A 17266-nucleotide genomic window follows, 5' to 3' on the forward strand; every position below is an offset into this window, starting at 1 on the left:
TCTCTGGGGCACTCTGTTTCTAAAATGGCAAAATCTTTTCTGTTTGGCCAAAAAAAGCTACAAGCCTGCTATGCTCCCTCAAGTGGAGCTGCCAACACTGCTCAACAAGTCACTGATTTGGATTCACAGAAATTTTCTTGCACGATTTCAGACAGGCTCCGTGTGCGTTTTAACCAACTTCATCCGCTGTTTCCAGAGCCGAATGAAACAAGCCGGGCACTTTGCTTTCCCCTCGGGGCTGGGACCTACAGCGGGCTTCATCTCGGTGGGGCCAAGCCTCGGGGCGGGACAAGCCCAAACCCGCTGGGCCGCCTGTGCCCCGCCGGGGTGTGCAGGGGAGACTCCGGCCTGCTCTCCCCCCGTCCCCGGCGCAGCCGCGACGCGCCCCGGGCGGCCTGTTGCCGGCGGTGCGGGGCCATCCGCTCCCCGGGGCGCCAGCGCAGCGCCAGCGGCAGGCGGCGCCGCGACAGCAGCAGCAGCAGCAGGAGGAGGAGGAGGAGGAGGAAGGCCGCCGCCGGCCCCCTCTCGCCGCGCGGAGGCGCAGGCAGAGGGCGCTTTCGCCATGCGCGGCCCCCGCCGCCGCCGCGCACCCCCCGGCCGCGCTGCCGCTGACAGGCGTCCGGAGAGACCTCCGCGGCGGGCGGAGCGGAGCCCCTCGGCCCGGCCCGCGCGGGAGAGAGCAGCTCCTCGGGTGCGAGCGGTCGCTCGGTCCCGCTGTGCCGCTCGCTCGCTCTCCCTCCTTCCCTTACCTCCTCCTCCTCTGCGCTTTCCACCTCCCCTGCTCCTGAGTGAGCGCAGCCTCGGATGTCCGGTTTCCTGGTGGGTTTTTTACCTGGCAAACTCCGGATAACTTTGGTGAGAATTTGCAAAGCGGCTGGGAAAGTTGGGAACTCCCCTGCAGGCGTCTACCGCATCTTCTCCATCCCACGGATTTTACTGCCTTGGATATTGCGAGGGGAGGGAGGGGGGAAAGGACAGCGAAAGAAGGGGGCGAGAGGCAGAGAAGGAGCCTCATAATTTCGCCTGATTCCTCCAACTGCCCCGCGGCCCCGCTCCGCGCCCGTCCTGCCATCTTCGCACAATGCACTTGCTGGAAGTGCTCTCCCTGAGTTGCTGCCTTGCTGCCGGCGCCGTGCTCCTGGGACCCCGGCAGCCGGCCGCCGCCGCCGCCTACGAGTCCGGCCAGGGCAACTACGAGGAGGAGCCCGACGCGGGGGAGGCAAAGGTAAGCCCGTGCCACTGCTGCAGATGCCAGCTCACTCCTCTAGGCATGAGGCTCCGAGTTCGTTGGAACGGACGGCTTGGAAATCCCACCGAGGAAAATATTTGGGAGAAGCCTTTTTAAGTGGGGGGGTTCTTCAAAAGTGGGGGAAGGATTTTTTTAAGGAGGAAAAAAAAATGTCTGGGTTTTCAGGGTTGCTGGAAGGAAGGTTGCACGGGGAACCACTGTATTTACAAAGAAACGCAAAACACCTGATAGGCAGAGGCAGCCCAAGAGCTCTGCTCCTGCCGCGGTGCTGGGGCTGCCCGGCGGGGAGCTGCCCCGCCGTTTGCAGCGGGGCTCGGCAGGGCAGCGACCCGCGGGCTTCAGTGGATCCCGGCCCTGGCGCGGGCCGCTGGGTCGCTCCCCGCAGGCGGGTCGCGGAGGTACCCGAGGCTGCTTCGGGACGGGCGAAGCTGCGGGGTTCCGCGCCGGGCTGGGTCGGGCAGAGCCAGGGAGCGCGGGAGGGAGGGCTGAGAAACGCCGAGAGGAGCAGCTGTGCACAGGAGCGAAGCGGCGAGGGAGGCGTGGGGGGACGATGACAACAAAACCCGAGGCTTTCCGCTTGTTGAAAAGTCTCTTGGAGTTATTGACGCTTTGGATGAGTTGCTGCTGCGTGACAGAGTTGACGGGAGGTGTAAGGTGACACTCGAGTCTGAAAATTTTCATTCTGCCCAGGCGCACGGTGAAGGTTGGGCTTAAATTCTCAGATTCCAGATTCCAAATACTTACAATTCTGTGTTCATTTTTGCTTGCATAGGAAGTTTCGTAATGTAGAATTCAAGTACCTTTGGTACTTGTGGTTTTGCAGTTCCCGGCATGCTGATGCATAAAAACGATGCATAGCATGTGGTTGTATAACCATGTGGCATTATTAGGAAGACCTTTGATGTCTGAGCTTGTAACAACCTTTACCGTCGCCTCATTGTTTTGAAGATTTCCGACATACTTATTGAAAGCAATCACGACCCAGCTTATTCAGTATTCATTTCAGTATGGGGCGAGGGGGAAGTGTGTGGATTAAAAGTTAAGTTGATATACTGATTATTATTTTTTTTCCTATGCTGTTTGTTTTACTGAATAGAAGTTTCGGAGATTTTACTGTAACTACATGGGAAGTCAAGTTTTGATAGTGTACGTATTTCAGGTATTCAAACAGTTGTAGACCATATACTGTTCACAGAATTCATGCTTTTCAAATAATATTCTATATGGAAAAGGTTACTGAGTATACTGTAGTCTCTCTTCAAATATTTTAATTACAGATGAATCCTTACATTGCAGTGTTCTGAATGCTAGTATGCTGTCAGTGATCATATTGTTTAACTGTTTATCAAGTATTTTTCAAACTTATTTAAAAATAGGAACACAGAATCAATTCAGCTGGTCACTCTTATCGCTTAGACTATTTATAAAAAAATGCAAAACTTAGTGAAGGGTAAAAATACTGCAATTCTTTCCAGCCCATGACTGCAAGTCAGTTATTTACTGGGTGAAACTGGCGTTTGAGTTGTAAAGCCTCAGAATAGCTTATGCTGAAAAAGTAGAAAGAATTCAAACTGGAGAATGGTGCACACTTTGTACACTTAAACTGCTGATAGTGAAGGTATTCTCCTAAGTGATGCCATACGTTCCCACACACGTGTTGTGGACAGTCACTCTGTTTTTTGAAGAAACCTCAAAGTCTTTGGGAGCTGCCACTGTTGTGCATTGTGTAGGAGTGCAAGTGCTCCCTGGAAAAAGGGAAACTGTCAGCAAACCAAAGGAAGAAAGGTCAAGAGACCGGGAAGTGAGTGGGATAGCATGTGTTAAGCAATTACGTTAACAGAAAAATGTTTTTGTGCCTGGTGAGTAGTAGTGAGAGAGAGAATGACTCTGGATCCAAGCAGACTTAGTCATGTTGGAAGTCTTTACTTGTGAGTTTGTTGCTTTTGCTGGAGCTGTTTGAGTGAGTGAGTAGTGTGCATATTTGTTCCTGTGACAAGAGAATGTTGAGATGAATGTCTGAAGTAACTGTGAAAGGATTAAATAAGTAAACTGTAAGCAATTGTTTCAAGAAAAATATGATTATATTGTCAGTAAAAAGTCATCTGCTTGAACTTTCTTAACTTCAATGAAAAATGCCTGATCACTTGAGTTTGTGTTCATAGATGTTACTCTTCCTCTGTTTTTACTTTCCATCCATATGCCATACTGCTGCATATTAAACTGATGCCTAAGTGCAGGTCATACAGCCTTTTGGGTCAACTCTTTACACAATATATTATTTCTCTTTACTCCTATTTTAAGAACTTCAGCTTTAGAAACATTTTAAAAAGTGTGGATGAAGTTGAGGGTCCTCCAACATAGGAGGAAAAGCTGGGGCAGAAAATAAGGGTATTGTGTTTTTATGTAGGTAAGTGTTATGCGTTGATCTTGTCCTAGACATTTGCAGCAACTTGGAAGCGTTACAGATATAAATAGTAGTAGTTCTTCATACACAGCTCTTGCCAGGGCATGTTCTGCAGTAAGTGGGCATTGATAAGCTTGTGCAACACTACCTCCCCCCCCCTTTTTTTTTTGAGCCGAAGGGTAAAGTTCATTATTTAACAAGCTTACAAGGCCCAGATTAATACTTTTCAGCTGAACTGTCTGCTTAGTGGGATGGGAATGAATCCTGCCTGTAAATCTCCTCTTTCAGTTTTCCTGCAGCCCAGGGGGGTTGCCCCGATGAGGCGACCCCCTCGCAGCCGCACCCCGCCTCTCCCCAGCAGGGCAGGAGGCAGGGCGGCCGGCTGCCTCTCTCCCTCTGGGTGGCCTGCTGGGGAAGACAGCCTGGTATTTCAGTTCTCTCTCTGCTTAAGGTGGGACCAGGGGAATCAGCCCTCCTGCCCCCAGAGTTCCTGCAGTTTGGCAGGGACCCGCCGCCTCTCTGCCCCACCACCCAGCAGGGATGCTCGGAGCAGCTGCAGCAAGGAGAGGGTGAACAGTTGTGCGACACCGGTGACTTGAAAATTTAGCTCCTTGTATATCTGTGAATATTTTAATAACTCTTATAATGCGTTTAGTCTCTGGCTCTTGTTCTTTACATAGTTTTGAATTGGGAACGTGTGGTGAGTATACACCATCTACCTGGGAGGGCAAAGTATTTAAAATAAATAAATAAAATAATTCTTTATTGTTTGTTTGCTGAAAGTTTCAAAATGAACTAGAGGGACTACACAGGGATTTTGGGCATGAATTAAATTACTTAGGTTATTGAAATGAAGGTGTGACAGTAGCATGTACCTAGACTGCATTTATGGTGAAAGGGTAACATTAGCAGGAGTAGGTTATTATGGTAACAATTATGGTAACAGTGGTATGGTAACAATAACTGGAAAGAAGCCACGCAGCTGGGAGGGTTTGCCGTAGCTGCACCTTCATTTTGTTGCATAAATCTGTAGGATTATGTGACTGTACAAAAGCAATATTGGTCAGTTGTCCCACATGGTTTTAAGAAGTTTAAAACTATAGTTATGCAAGGATTCGTATTTTTGTATTAGAATGGGAATAACAAATGAAAATATATTTGCCTGTTGTAAAGTGCATCCCTGAAAGTGGCATTGCGGCCTCTTTAGACAGAGAGCAATAAAGTACAGAACAGTTTTTGTGCTGTGATTCTGTTATTTGCCTTTTGCAATGAAAATAGGTGCACTTACTTGAGCTCCATTTATCTTGGATGCTATCTCAGGTGAGCGATACCTTTTTATTATTATTATTTTAAATCTGACCTAATCATAAAATGCTGCTAGTTGATGGCTAATGGAGTTTAAATACTGTTAGTGTGGGAGTAGGAGGAAAAGCAGTGTGTTGATTGCTGGGGTTTCCTCCTGTCACTGTATCTTGGTGGTGTAATCTCAAACCCATCAGTTTTATGGCCACCTCTGAGTTTATGAAGTGTGCCTTACTCTGCGTTGTGATGTTACATGCGCTGGTGAGAGATGAGGCTAGGTCTTCCGCTCTGAAAACAAGCATAAGCCTCACTCCCAGTGCTCAAGCAGTGCGAAATTGAGTGGGTAGGGAGAATGTTATTTTTTTTCTCCTGTTGCTGTTTTGTCTGCTGCAACTTTCCTTTTCATGTGTGTGTCGCCACTCTCTTTTTTTCAGACACGCACATACACAAAGATGCTGTCTTTTTTTAGAAGCACAATTTGTATCAGATGCAACGGGATGAACGTAAGTAATATAATAGGACCTATTATGAAGACTAAGCAACGCTTCTGCGAACATAATTATTAAACCTTGGCCTAGCCTTTTGCGTGAGTGGAGTACAATACTAAGCTCTAAGAGCTCATGGCACTTTGCAGTTCTTCGTGTAGGTATATGCATTCCCGGGTATCTTGTGTAAGCACACTTGTGTCTCTGTGAGGGATTTCACGGGATTGCTGCTGACAAGTAACCGCACTTCTGAAGGTTCTAAGAAAGCTTTGGGGATCACTTTAACTAGTGTTTGGAGGCTTACAGAAACATCCCCTCAAAAATACTGTTTTTACACTCACTTAGGTTCAGCGTGTGTTTAAACTCTTGCATGTTCTTCAAGGGTGTGTGTCCGCTTATTTTAGTAAAAATAAACCAGGACTTGCTCTTCAGGCTGTTGTAGCTGAGGGTGATGGTAATAATCCTCTCCCATTGATACCCTGCATCCAGGATAGGAAGCCTGCCTAGAACCCTGTGTTCAGCGGCTGCTTTTTTCAATGTGGTCAGTGATTCATTAAAACAAAATGCTTGGAACAAAGGGAATCCAACTGAAGTCAGACTGGTATCCTATCAAGTTTAATATCCTTGTTTAATGTAAAAAATGTGCTACAGCTGTTTGTAGAATGAATTATAAGAAATTCCAAGCAAGGTTGTTATTTGAACAATGCAAGCTCTTTTGAAGTCTAAGTTGCTTCTTAAGAGTTTTATGTTTGGCAAGGTGTTGAATTTTGTTTAGTGAATAGGATAGGTATGGTTGTTTTCATTATCTATTATAAACATTCAATAACTTTTTTTTTTTTAAATTCCACCTAGCTTCTAACCTGAGTGATACATAATACCAAGTTCCCCTCCGTGTATATGTGTATCTGCTTCAAAGGCACTAATGGCTGCATAAATTGCAACAGAATTTTAATTTAAAACATTGATAGCTTAGGGGAACCATGGGGGATTGTTTGTTGAATTCCTATTGTATATGAATTTGTCAACTTGTTTTCCTTGTTTTGTGTTTATCTGTCACCAGAATTTTTTCTGATGACTTAATATTTATGTGTTACTGTATTTTTTACCCTCTGTTGCATTTCAGTTTTTAGTTAGGAAATAGCTAAACTGTAAGTCATTTATTCTTCTACTCTTCCATTGTAATCATTGTAAATCAATCCCTCTAGCTCTTTAGTCATTTGTTTTTCCTTTTGACATTTCCTGACTTGTCTAAGATGATTATAACTCCTTACAAATATTTAGAGACTGCACTTGCCAGTGGAGTGAATTAACGTTTTAGTAAGATGCTCCTATTTAGTAAAGTAACCAAGAGGAATGGTGTTCTTTGGGGGGGGGGGGAGAAAACACAGAAAAAACACCTTCTGATAACTGAAGGAAAAAAAAATAGTAGTAGTTGGTATATTTTGGTTATATTGTAGTCTTTGCCAAGTAAGGGTGAATATGTTATCTTCCTAGATGTAGTTACTGAGGCAATACATCTTCTGCAGGAAATTTTTGGGATCCTAATTATGGTTAACTTCAAGGAAAAATGATTGCTTGGGGAAGTTAATGACATAATTATCTAATTATGCTGTCACTCTGAACGCTGTAGTACTCCATATTGTTCAGGTAATGACTGCACCTAGTCGGTGATAATTTTTAAATAGCCTGACCTCAAGGACGCAGCTTAAAAACTGTTGGAGGTGCTTCACGTCCTGTTCCTCATTGAAGAGAGCAGGGCTTTTTATCCTGGACAAGGGAAAATACTGGCAAAGAATTGGACAATTCTTGGAAGACACCAGAAGGCTGCTGGGGAGCAGGGGACACGGGTATTTCTCTCTGGTATCACAGGTGTGGCCTCCCCTGTGTTACTCCTACCTACTTGTGGCAGCATTGTGAAATAAGTAATTTCAGGAATCGGATATGGTCTGGAGCAAAAACATTTACACCACAAAATGGTTTAATTCTTTGACTTCCCTTATGCAAGACTTGTGCTCCATTGAGAGAGAGAAGAGAGGAATTCAGTGGAAGGGATTGCTTCTGAGAGCAGCACAGCATTTGGCTATTTCCTCATTTTTTTCCCAAAGGAGATCCATAGCAACCCCCCGAAACCTTCACATTCGTGTGTGGAAGCTTCCGGGACTCGTAAATGTTGTCAGAAACCGTAGGTATCCTACTAGAGATCATTCAGAAGCAGCAAAACCACTCTAGCTGTCCTTCACCTAACTTTCTTTGACTGCAGAATTCAGCAGACCAAATGTATTTGTTGTGGACTGCTCCAGCTGTCCAGAATGTACTTGCTGCATCAGTCACAATATTTAAAGCCAAGGGAAAACATGGCCAAGTGAAGCTTCACACATTAGCTGCTGTCTACTTACTTATGTTTGTGTAGACAATGAAATGTTTGGGGGTTTTTTGTTTGTTTCGTGGGTGTTTTTGTTTTCAAATTGGCCAAGATAGATGCAGCTGGTAAGTGACCTCTGCAGTCTGCTGAAGGAACAGTCTCGTTGGAGAAACAAAGAGCAGTATTGTAGAGGCTGAGGTATTTATTACATCCAGGTCAAATATTAATTTTGGTAGGGCTGTATTATAATTCTGATTCAAGTAAGAGCGGTTCACCTTTTTCCAAATAGGTGGCTAATGTTCATTGCCCTGCAAGTATGGGATCCATATACACAATCACGTGAAGAAAAGCTGGTAGTTGTTGTTTGAGGTGTGCTGTCTGCAGATGGTGGGACCCGTGTTCCTCGTCTGCCGACTGGAATTCCCAATCTTATGGGATTATTGCTGAGGAAGCGCTGCGAGGGCGGCGTGCACAAGGTCCCTTTTCTGGACCCGCTGTGACCCAGGGCGAGCCCAAATGGACACTGCTGTGAACCTGTTCTCGTGTTCATGGAGCTCATAAGCACCGAGACTGGGATCTGTGGAGTCGAATTCACACTTAGCTGTGCTTGAAAGTGCTTGAACAAAGTTGAGCTCCAGGAACTGGCCATCTAGGTTGTCTCACTTTGTGCTATACGTAAAGAAACTTTACAGGAAGAAAGAAAAAAATTCTGAAGAGTTTAAAACATAAGGAAAGCCTGAGAAGTGAAGAAAACTGTAAGGAAAAACTTGCTTGAACAGCTTTGGTTTTGTTTGTTCCTTAAGAAAAAAAGGGAGAGCGCTTCTTGCCACAAGTCTTGGATGTAATTTTGAGATTTTTTAAAAAAAAAAAAAAAATCTATTTTCTTTGAAAATGTTGCCTTTGGAGTTCTGAGAATTCACCGCAGTCTTGACCTGTCATTCTTCTTGACTAACAACTGCTAAGTATTGCAAACTATGCAACAGCTTGGTGGCTGCTGTGAATCAGAGACTACGAGGATACCATGAAAGTAGGTTTCACTAGAAGTCAAAGAAAGTGTATTTTGTACCCCTAAAAGGATCGTTCATTATTTGGTGTACTGCCGAGGATAAAAATCTCTGCTTGTTTGCACGCTGACTATTAATTAGAGAACACAACTCCTGCTATTTCTTCTTAGAAATAACACAGAAAAGGAAAATTAGGTAACTTCAATCATTTCAGTTATATGTGTTTGTAATGGGCCGCAGATACACTTGGCAGAAACATACATTGCCTGTAAATGTACCAGTACCAAGACTCTTGATGGAGACTGTATGTATCATTTCTATAGAATCGCTATTTATGGTGAGATTAGCAGTGTAATTAACTGTCTAAGGAAACTAAGAAATAAACTTGCGAGGTAGTGCCTTGTTGACGTTTGTCCCTTGCCTAGGGACAGATGTTTCCCAACTAACACAGAGCCTAGGACTTCCTCTTCACCCCACCCGCTCCCCAGCAAACCTTGCGTAACAGGCAGAGTGCTGCTGGGGTACAAACATGACCATTTTCTTCGTTTCGTTTTATTCGTGTATGTCAAGGTACTCATGTTAAGATTTCAATATCTCTTTGCTGTAAGGACTTTTTTTTAATTTTACTTCCTTTATATCATTAATATTGAAATGTTCTGTGATTTGGAGGAAACGCGACAATCTTGTTAATAATCAGCAGGCTTGCACTGTTGAATCACACTAGATTCAGTAAACATGGAGAAGTGTTTTTTCCAGGAAGGAAGATAGCGATGGACAATTACTTTGTCTTTCCAGTTGGGTGTGTTTCTGGCTGGCTAGAGAAGAGCAAAATCTTGGTTCATTTAAAAATACCAAGAACCCTGTTGTGCAGGCCACAGGGCACAACTTTCAGAAGAACATTAACAGCTGCTAAATATCCCACTGACATGACTGAATATGATGGGTATTGGCCTGTCTCCTCTGTAAAGTTTCATGGCCTTTCACGGAGGTTTCATCTAAACTGCCAGGCAGCAGGAGACAAGAGGTTAGGCTCAAAATCAAATTCTCCAAGGGTCTCCTTGCTTGCTTGCTTGCTGGAGTGTTAGTGATGCTAAGTTTGTGCCTTCTGCCTTGTCTTCCCAGGTGCATCCTGAGGCGTGAGAATGTACTTTTTTGAACACACAGTTTGGAAAGGTCTGGGCTCCTCTTGTGGCCCAGCAGAGCCCAGCAGCTGGGCAGCTCCTGGCTGCCTCAGTGCAATTTCTTTCACCTGCCAGGAATGCCATGTTAATACTACAGGGCACGTGAGATTGTCCAGACCCCTCTTAGGAGGGGGTTCACTGTGTCTGTGCTGAGGGAGGTGGGTTTGATGAACAGTCGGGACAGACTGAGATCACGCCGCCTTAGAGTGGTGAATTGGTTGATAAAGGGCTGTCTCTGCAGTTACGGTTTCTTCCAAGACTGTGGAGCTCGAGTCAGAGTAAATGCAGCCTGTACAACTAAAAGGTGTGGAAAGTGATGCATGAAAAAATGCTTTTATTTTTCTCACCCAAGAAGACCTGCCTATTTCTCTCTGATCATGAACTGTGAAAATGGTGAGGATCTTTAATAATAATGAGAACCCTGCTTCTTTTTTTCTCCAGGCAGCTGGGCCAGGAGGTGATCAAATCACTAAAAACAAATGAAAGGAGTAAAGACCTGTAGAGGAGTTCTGAGTACTTTCCTTTCTGAAATATCTGTGGACAGGCTGATAAGGCAGTAAAGGCACATTGAACCGTGATCTTGGAGCAGGAAGTAGGGGAAGGAGCAGAGAAGGATTTTTCAGAGGGCAGGACTGTGCTTCAAAGGAAGGAAGAATTAGGCTGTTCTATTGCATCAGGTAGAACTAAAGAATTAGGCAAACTCTAAACTGAACAGTCATTACTAATCTGGATTAATGGCATAAAAAGGCTCTTTGTAGTAATGAAACTCTTTGAATATCTTAGCTAACGGTTTCAGAAAATTAATGAAATTTTCAAATCCTCATCTCTTATGACAGATGGATGATCTGTATTTTTCCCCTCAGCCTGTAAATTGCTGCTTTACTCCATGATTAGTTGGCTTATGGTGTTTATTTTGAGTACTGAAGTCAATAAGAGTGGAAGAATGGCTGTACCTGGTCAGACAAAATACCTGGTTAGCCCTGTGTGCCGTTTTCAATAGTATCCGACACGGGCAATCTTGTTGGCCAGCCCGTGCTGCACAGCCCATGCACAGTGAGCCCGGCTGATGTGGCAGGGGATGGCATGGAGAGTGATGTTAATGTTGGAAACCTCATGCACAGCACATGATGAGGAACAATCTGTCACACCTTACCCCTCACGCCCCCTTCTCCCCAGTTCCTTCCAGGTGAAGGCTGCCCTTTGGCCATGGGCATGTCTCTTCCTGCAATATGACAGTGCCCACTGAGTCCTGGCCCCCAAAAGTTTCTTTTTTATCCCCTGTCCTGTAAGCTGCCCTGTTTGATTCCCCTTGGGGGGGCTTGTTGTGAGACGTCCAGCTGATTTGTCTCCAAATCATCCCATGGAAATGGCTTGGGAGATTTGTACTCCGCTTGCTTTGTTTCTTCACCTTTGCATCCCACAGACCATGTTCAGGAGAAGCCCTGAAACCCTGGTGTGCAAGCGTGTACCTGCTGCTCGTTCCTTGCCCAGCTGGGGACTTCAGTTGGAAAACCCAACAGCAGGCATCAGATGTTCACAGGTTCCCTAGGCTCATCATGTTTTTCGTAGTGAGAGGGCAACCGTGGCAACATGCACCTGGCTACAGCCACTCTCCTGGCTCTTCCAGACCTCTTAGGTTTTTTTGGCTGGACTTCTTCCCTTTTTATTTCTGCCCTTATGATCTAGGGCCCTGCCAAATTCCAGGACCTACATGACAACCTGAGCAAAGAAATGGAAAGTGTCACTAGATGCTTACAGACTGTTGGCAGCAGGGCAGCTTGTGGACTTCCTTGCCTTAAATGATGAGGTGCAGGGTGTGGGGGATTATTTTGTTTTCTTTTATTCAATAGCTTTCAGTTGACTTTTCTCCTGTGTGTTATCCAGGTGCTTATTGAAACCACAGAAGCTTTTGACATCAACACCTTTCTGTATCAAGAAGTTTGGCTTTGAGTGGATGTTCTGTTTAATATATATAATAGTAAATTTAAAAAACAAACAAGTCCCAAAACTGAAAGAACCATTCCTTTTGTTCTTGTTCGTCTTGAGCCTGACCCTGTTACTTATGTATGAAACTTCCCCAGTCCTTGTCCTGGACGAGGCAGGGAAAAATTCTGTCCATGCTGCTTGTGGTTTTATTGAGTCCTCCTCTCCGTTGTTCTTTTTCAGGCTAAAGATCCTTCACTTATGTAACCTGTTTTTTGTAATGAAGCTGTTCCTTACCTTTGGTAATCCGACTTCATACTTCTCTTAATTCTCTCTAAGACTGCAGAACAAGGAGAAGGGGGAGAGCCAGGAGTGCACACAGAATTCCGGATGTGGGATACCACGGGTGTGTGTAGGGCAACAATGATGTTTTGTTCTCTTTCCTAATAATTCCACTTATATATTTATTTTTAAAGTGTGTCTTGATTGGAGAGTATTTTGTAACATGTCAAATGTGAGTATGATTAAAATGCCTCTTTTGAAGAACTGCCTGTATTTATACTGAAGAACTGGATGTGGGAAGGCATTTCATAGTTACTACTACTTCCTCAAAATTCACATAAAAGCTGTTTTTAGGGGCCTGTTTCAAGATGATGTATGATTATTTAACCTATGTGTTCGTTATGCTTTGAATATGTTTTTTCTGCCTGCCACATGTGCACAGCGAGAGATTTAATGGGACTAGCTATCTTCTGAGTTATAAACCATGAGCTGTATATTTAATGTCCTTAATGATTTTTTTAAGAAACGAGATGTGCTCTCAAAGTAATCTGCGAAATATGCCAGCAATCTTGTAAAGGTTGTTTATACCTGTTAACAATGCGAAGTTGCTGTCAGGTAAGATTTGCGAGGGCTTGGTCATGTGCTCTAACTAGGTGCATATGAGTAAGCAAATTTATCAGGAACCTATCAACGCTTGCAAATTTTTAGATACATGTCAAGCCTAGCCTAAAGCATAAAAATATAAGAAATACCCCACTGGGGCAGACTCATGGTCTGCCTAGAAAAGTGTTTGGCCTCTGTCAGTCTCAGCAGCACATGCTGTTCTGCTTGGGGAGAGCATTCGGGCTTGGTTGCTTTCTGCAGTTCACTCTCCTTGTACCCTCCTAGCATCCACAGTTATTGGACTGAGGATATTAGAGAACATGCCCCTGCCTCTTCCCTTCAGTATCTGTTTATGGGCCCCTTGTCCGTGTATTTGTCTAGCTTCATATTGAAGACCCCATGAGCGGTTAGTAGATCCTGAAACACTTCATGCCAGGACGGTGCCAGCTCAGGTGCAGTGAAGCTTCTCTGATTTTGGTGACCTGCGATATCTGTAAAGACTTATTCTACAGTTAATATTCTCTACTTCTCTCTTCTTTGATTCTTGTGTGTTACCTAGGCACAAAAGTTATTTTCAGCACTTAGAAAATAAAATATGCTGTTTATTTTGGGATCTGGGATATATGTCTTAATTTTCAAAGACCAAACTAAAGAAGAAACATAACTGTGTTATTTAATTCTTTCATATATTTGAATCAAATATAAATGCATGTTGTATCTTGGCCAGTTGCAGGGACTGGGTCCAATGTCAGATTCCCCCACCCCCCCGTTTTTGGTTTGGGTTTTTTTGTTGGTTTTGTTTGTTTTTTAATAAGAGGTTACATTTATTTTCCTCTTTAGACCTTTGTTACTTGCATGGTGTCTTTTCAATTTGATTTCTGCCTGTGGTTTTGACAGCTTTGGGCAGTATTTTCCCACCAGGTCAGAATCAAAATCTGTAGCTCTTTTGAGCTGCATATGGTGCCTGCAACCCTTATTATGGATTTGTTTATAGGCAATTCCATGTTCCAAATGCCACTTGGTGAACACAACTGCAGTGCCCTGAGTAGAGGGGTAAACCAGGAGATCCTGTCTTGCTCTTGATGCCCTACTCCATAGACAGATGTGGGAAGAGTTGCAGGATTATTTAGAGGAAGGTGGTGGAGTTGGGTCCTAAACAGTTGGCTCCAAAGTTTCCCTTAATTCCCTTTTCTCCTCTCCAGGAGATGGGAGAAGATAAGGGAATTAAGGGAAACTCTTTAGCTAAGGATTATATAATGTGAGTTTTAGCAGACATGCAGCGTTACCCCCTCGGAAACCTCTGTCTTCACCCCCAAAAAAAGAGTCCTCTAGGGTATTTTTTTTTTCCCCTTGCATTCATTGTTCCTTCTTCTGTGGTGTTGGGACATCTTTCTTCTCCCTCACTAGAGAAGTACCATGTACTGCTCTATCTGAGGAATTTGTGCATCTTGCCTAAGGGTTCCCCTGAGGCATATATATTTAGATCCTTATAATTATCTTAGAGATATTGTCTAACAAATAATGTATTTAATAAAATGAAGTTCTTCTGGATAGTCTTCAAGTTTTTCTTCTAAATATTTGTTCCACATTTGTGCTAAGCTATTGAATTCTGCTATTATTCTGCATATTCTTTATTACAACTGTGAAAACTGTATTTAGCTTTGATTTTTTTTTCTTTCCTTCCATAAATTACATGCACTATGAATTTCTCAGAGTTACATTCTTTGTTATACAGCCCCTAACTTACAGGCTATTTAACACATGCTTTTGTAAAGACTTATGTTTTTATAATCACTGTATATTTTTTAACTTTTCAACTGCCTAATGAGGAAGCTATTGAAAAGAAAGATTATTCTGAGCCAGAGCAGGGTGTGTTCATTAGCTAACTGGTTTCATTAGAATGAGAATTTCCCTTTCACTTTATGAGTTACAGTGCAATGTTGAAGGTTTTGAAGTCTTACTAAGATGTGGAATTAATTGCTTCTCTTATCATAAAACTTGCACCGATAGCTGAGTAGCAATCTTGAAAGAAAAATGGAATTAATAAACATTCATTTTGGTAATCATTCAAGTGGCTGAATTTTGAGCAAACTACTCTTATCCACTGCTTACCAATTATTTTCCAATGTCCTTTCATAAAATCAGACTTATTTTGCAACCAGTGTCCTGATACTCTGAAATGGAAATACTTTAGCTGGACTGCAATATTGGCTTCAAAGTCTTCTAGGAAATTGAAAGAAAACAAACAAACAAGAAAACCCCACAAGCTCTCTGGCTCTACTCAGTGATGATCACAACAGTGTGAGAAATTTCTACCACCCACTTTGGGGGCATTTTCTTTGTTTCTTTCCAAACTATGGCAGAGCTGTACCTGGGAAGGACAAATGCGCTTTTTTTTTTTAAACTGTTTTTTGTTACTGAAATTGCAGTGGTTTTACTTAAGAGTTGTCTGCAATAAATTAATTTTCTAGTGTAATTATGCTGCTGGAAGCAACACCAATTTAAAGATGTAATTGGTCATACCTTTCTGGGTCCAGCCATAGTAGTTGAAGAAGGTAGTGCATATGAGTAACAAGTTACTGCATTGCATCTGGGCTGTGGTCAATAAGGCTGTACTTGCACCATAAATTTGATGGAAGGGGTGCTCCAGCCAGAAGCCTGTCCCTGCTCCCCTAGTTCTTACTCCTCCCTCTACTGGTGGTATGGGGGAGGTAAGACAAGGTACTTTTGGTGGCAGCACAGATTTATGCTGGATTATAGTGACTGTGCAACAGTTTACTTATGACTAGTTTTAAATGTTAAGTAAAACGTTTTAGGTAAATCACTTCTAGTGACTGATCTTGCTTTACTATGTAGCGAAATGAATTAGGAGTAGTCATGTATCTGTTGCAGTGATTGTTTTGTGGGTATGTTACCTCCTCACAAATACATCCTCATGACTGCCAATGTGAACAGTTTATTTCAATAAAAGTGTGTCTTTTTCATTTAAACTTTGCAAGTAATGAGGGTGTTTATGTAGGTCTTATTAAGCAAACCAATTTTGCTTTTTTGAGTAAAACAGAGCTTTTTATTTGACAGCAAAATACCTGTTGAACTTGTTATATCTTTTATGTGTGCAAGAGATTACAATATATGGAAGTAAAAGGGACTTTACAGGGAAGTAAATCTTGTTTTAGTATAACATAATCTGATCCTGACTACATTTTTTGTACTTTTTTCCTTATATACCTATACAATTAAAATAAATATTAAAGTGAAGTACTGGTAATGCTGGACCAAATTGCTAATTTAACTAGTCAGCTTCCTCGCTAGTCCTTAGCTATACTTCCTGTAGAAGGTGGCCCAGGATCAACTATTAAGCTCCAACTCTGCTTTCTTTGTGATTAGATAGTACTGTGGTTGTGTTCTGTGTAACGAGAGGGTGATCTGATCAATGACGTATTTGTAAACAGGTTAATTACTGCAACAAAATCCATGCAGCTCATGAGCAGCTAAACTTATGCTGACAGTTTGTACACCCATCCCTTGATGGGTTATTATTTGCGTTAATGTTGAATGAAGGTAGTTGTCCAAAATTATTTCTATAGAAGTACTGTAATTAAAGTGATTGTGATCCCTACTAAACTAATGGAAGAACATATAAACAAATATTGTTTACCTTCTACTTTGTACTTGGTCCTTCAGTGACACGAGTTCAGTGTCTGGAAACCTTTCTCTTGCTACGATATGAAGATTTATAATCAATATTTTGCTGTCATTCCACATAAATAATACGCTAGCCTAAGGCCAAGGTAAATCTAGTAGTATTGACAGTCATTGCAACTGTAAATGCATGTAGTATATGAATATGTACACTAAAGTTTGCTACTTCAATAAAAATCAACTGTTCAGAAGTTACACAATGTTAAAATTAAAAACTGCCTTTTTTTGTGATGTTCTTCTAATGCTTTTTGGAGTTGCCTGATGTTAAGGGACATTGAAAAGATCAACAAAAATGCTTACAGTTGTATCATCCAATTCCAGAGGACAGTCGTCAGTGGGCAAGGGCCTGTGTGACCAGTTTCCCAAAGTGTGGGAGTGCTGCCTTTTCCCTTATCTGCTCCTCACTGTCACCCCACATCCCAGCCAGCTCCATCCTCCTTCTTTAACCTGTTCCTTTGCCTGACTGAATGGGGCTTCGTATTGGGAGGTGGTAAGCAGCACCCTCCTAAGTGCTTCCACCTCCTTTACCGCAGCACGTGCTAGCTGTGCTGAACCTAATTTGAGAGCTGCGAATTTGTAAGAGATGGAAGCCCCTGTCTTAAGACCTTTGGGTGTTTTTTGCTGTTTCAAGGCAGCATTGTGTAAATACTAAAATAGCCGAAGGGGACAGCAGGCTGTACCTTTAGGTTTCTGTCTTTCACCTGTGTTCTTGAGCAGCTCCTGTGTTTCAAATCTACCTCGAGTTCCTTGCTGCTTTCTCTATTCCTTG

General features: G+C 43.1%; 1 protein-coding gene and 1 long non-coding RNA gene across 2 annotated transcripts in view; both read left to right on the top strand.

Annotated features, from left to right (window-relative positions):
* Nucleotides 1-1014: 1014 nt before the first annotated feature.
* VEGFC (vascular endothelial growth factor C) overlaps nt 1015-17266 on the top strand; it is an 85463-nt gene continuing 69211 nt past the window's right edge. Inside the window, exon 1 of the mRNA XM_075149297.1 lies at nt 1015-1225. Within this exon, the coding sequence (XP_075005398.1) occupies nt 1082-1225 (144 nt within the window). The 5' untranslated portion in view covers nt 1015-1081. The remainder of the gene's footprint in view (nt 1226-17266) is intronic.
* On the top strand, nt 1910-7980 carry LOC142081925 (uncharacterized). Its single transcript, XR_012673513.1, has 2 exons — nt 1910-4222; nt 5390-7980. It is a non-coding gene; the product is annotated as an uncharacterized LOC142081925 (long non-coding RNA).

Source organism: Calonectris borealis, chromosome 4 (genome assembly GCF_964195595.1).
Source record: "Calonectris borealis chromosome 4, bCalBor7.hap1.2, whole genome shotgun sequence".
In the NCBI taxonomy this organism is placed as follows: domain Eukaryota; kingdom Metazoa; phylum Chordata; class Aves; order Procellariiformes; family Procellariidae; genus Calonectris; species Calonectris borealis.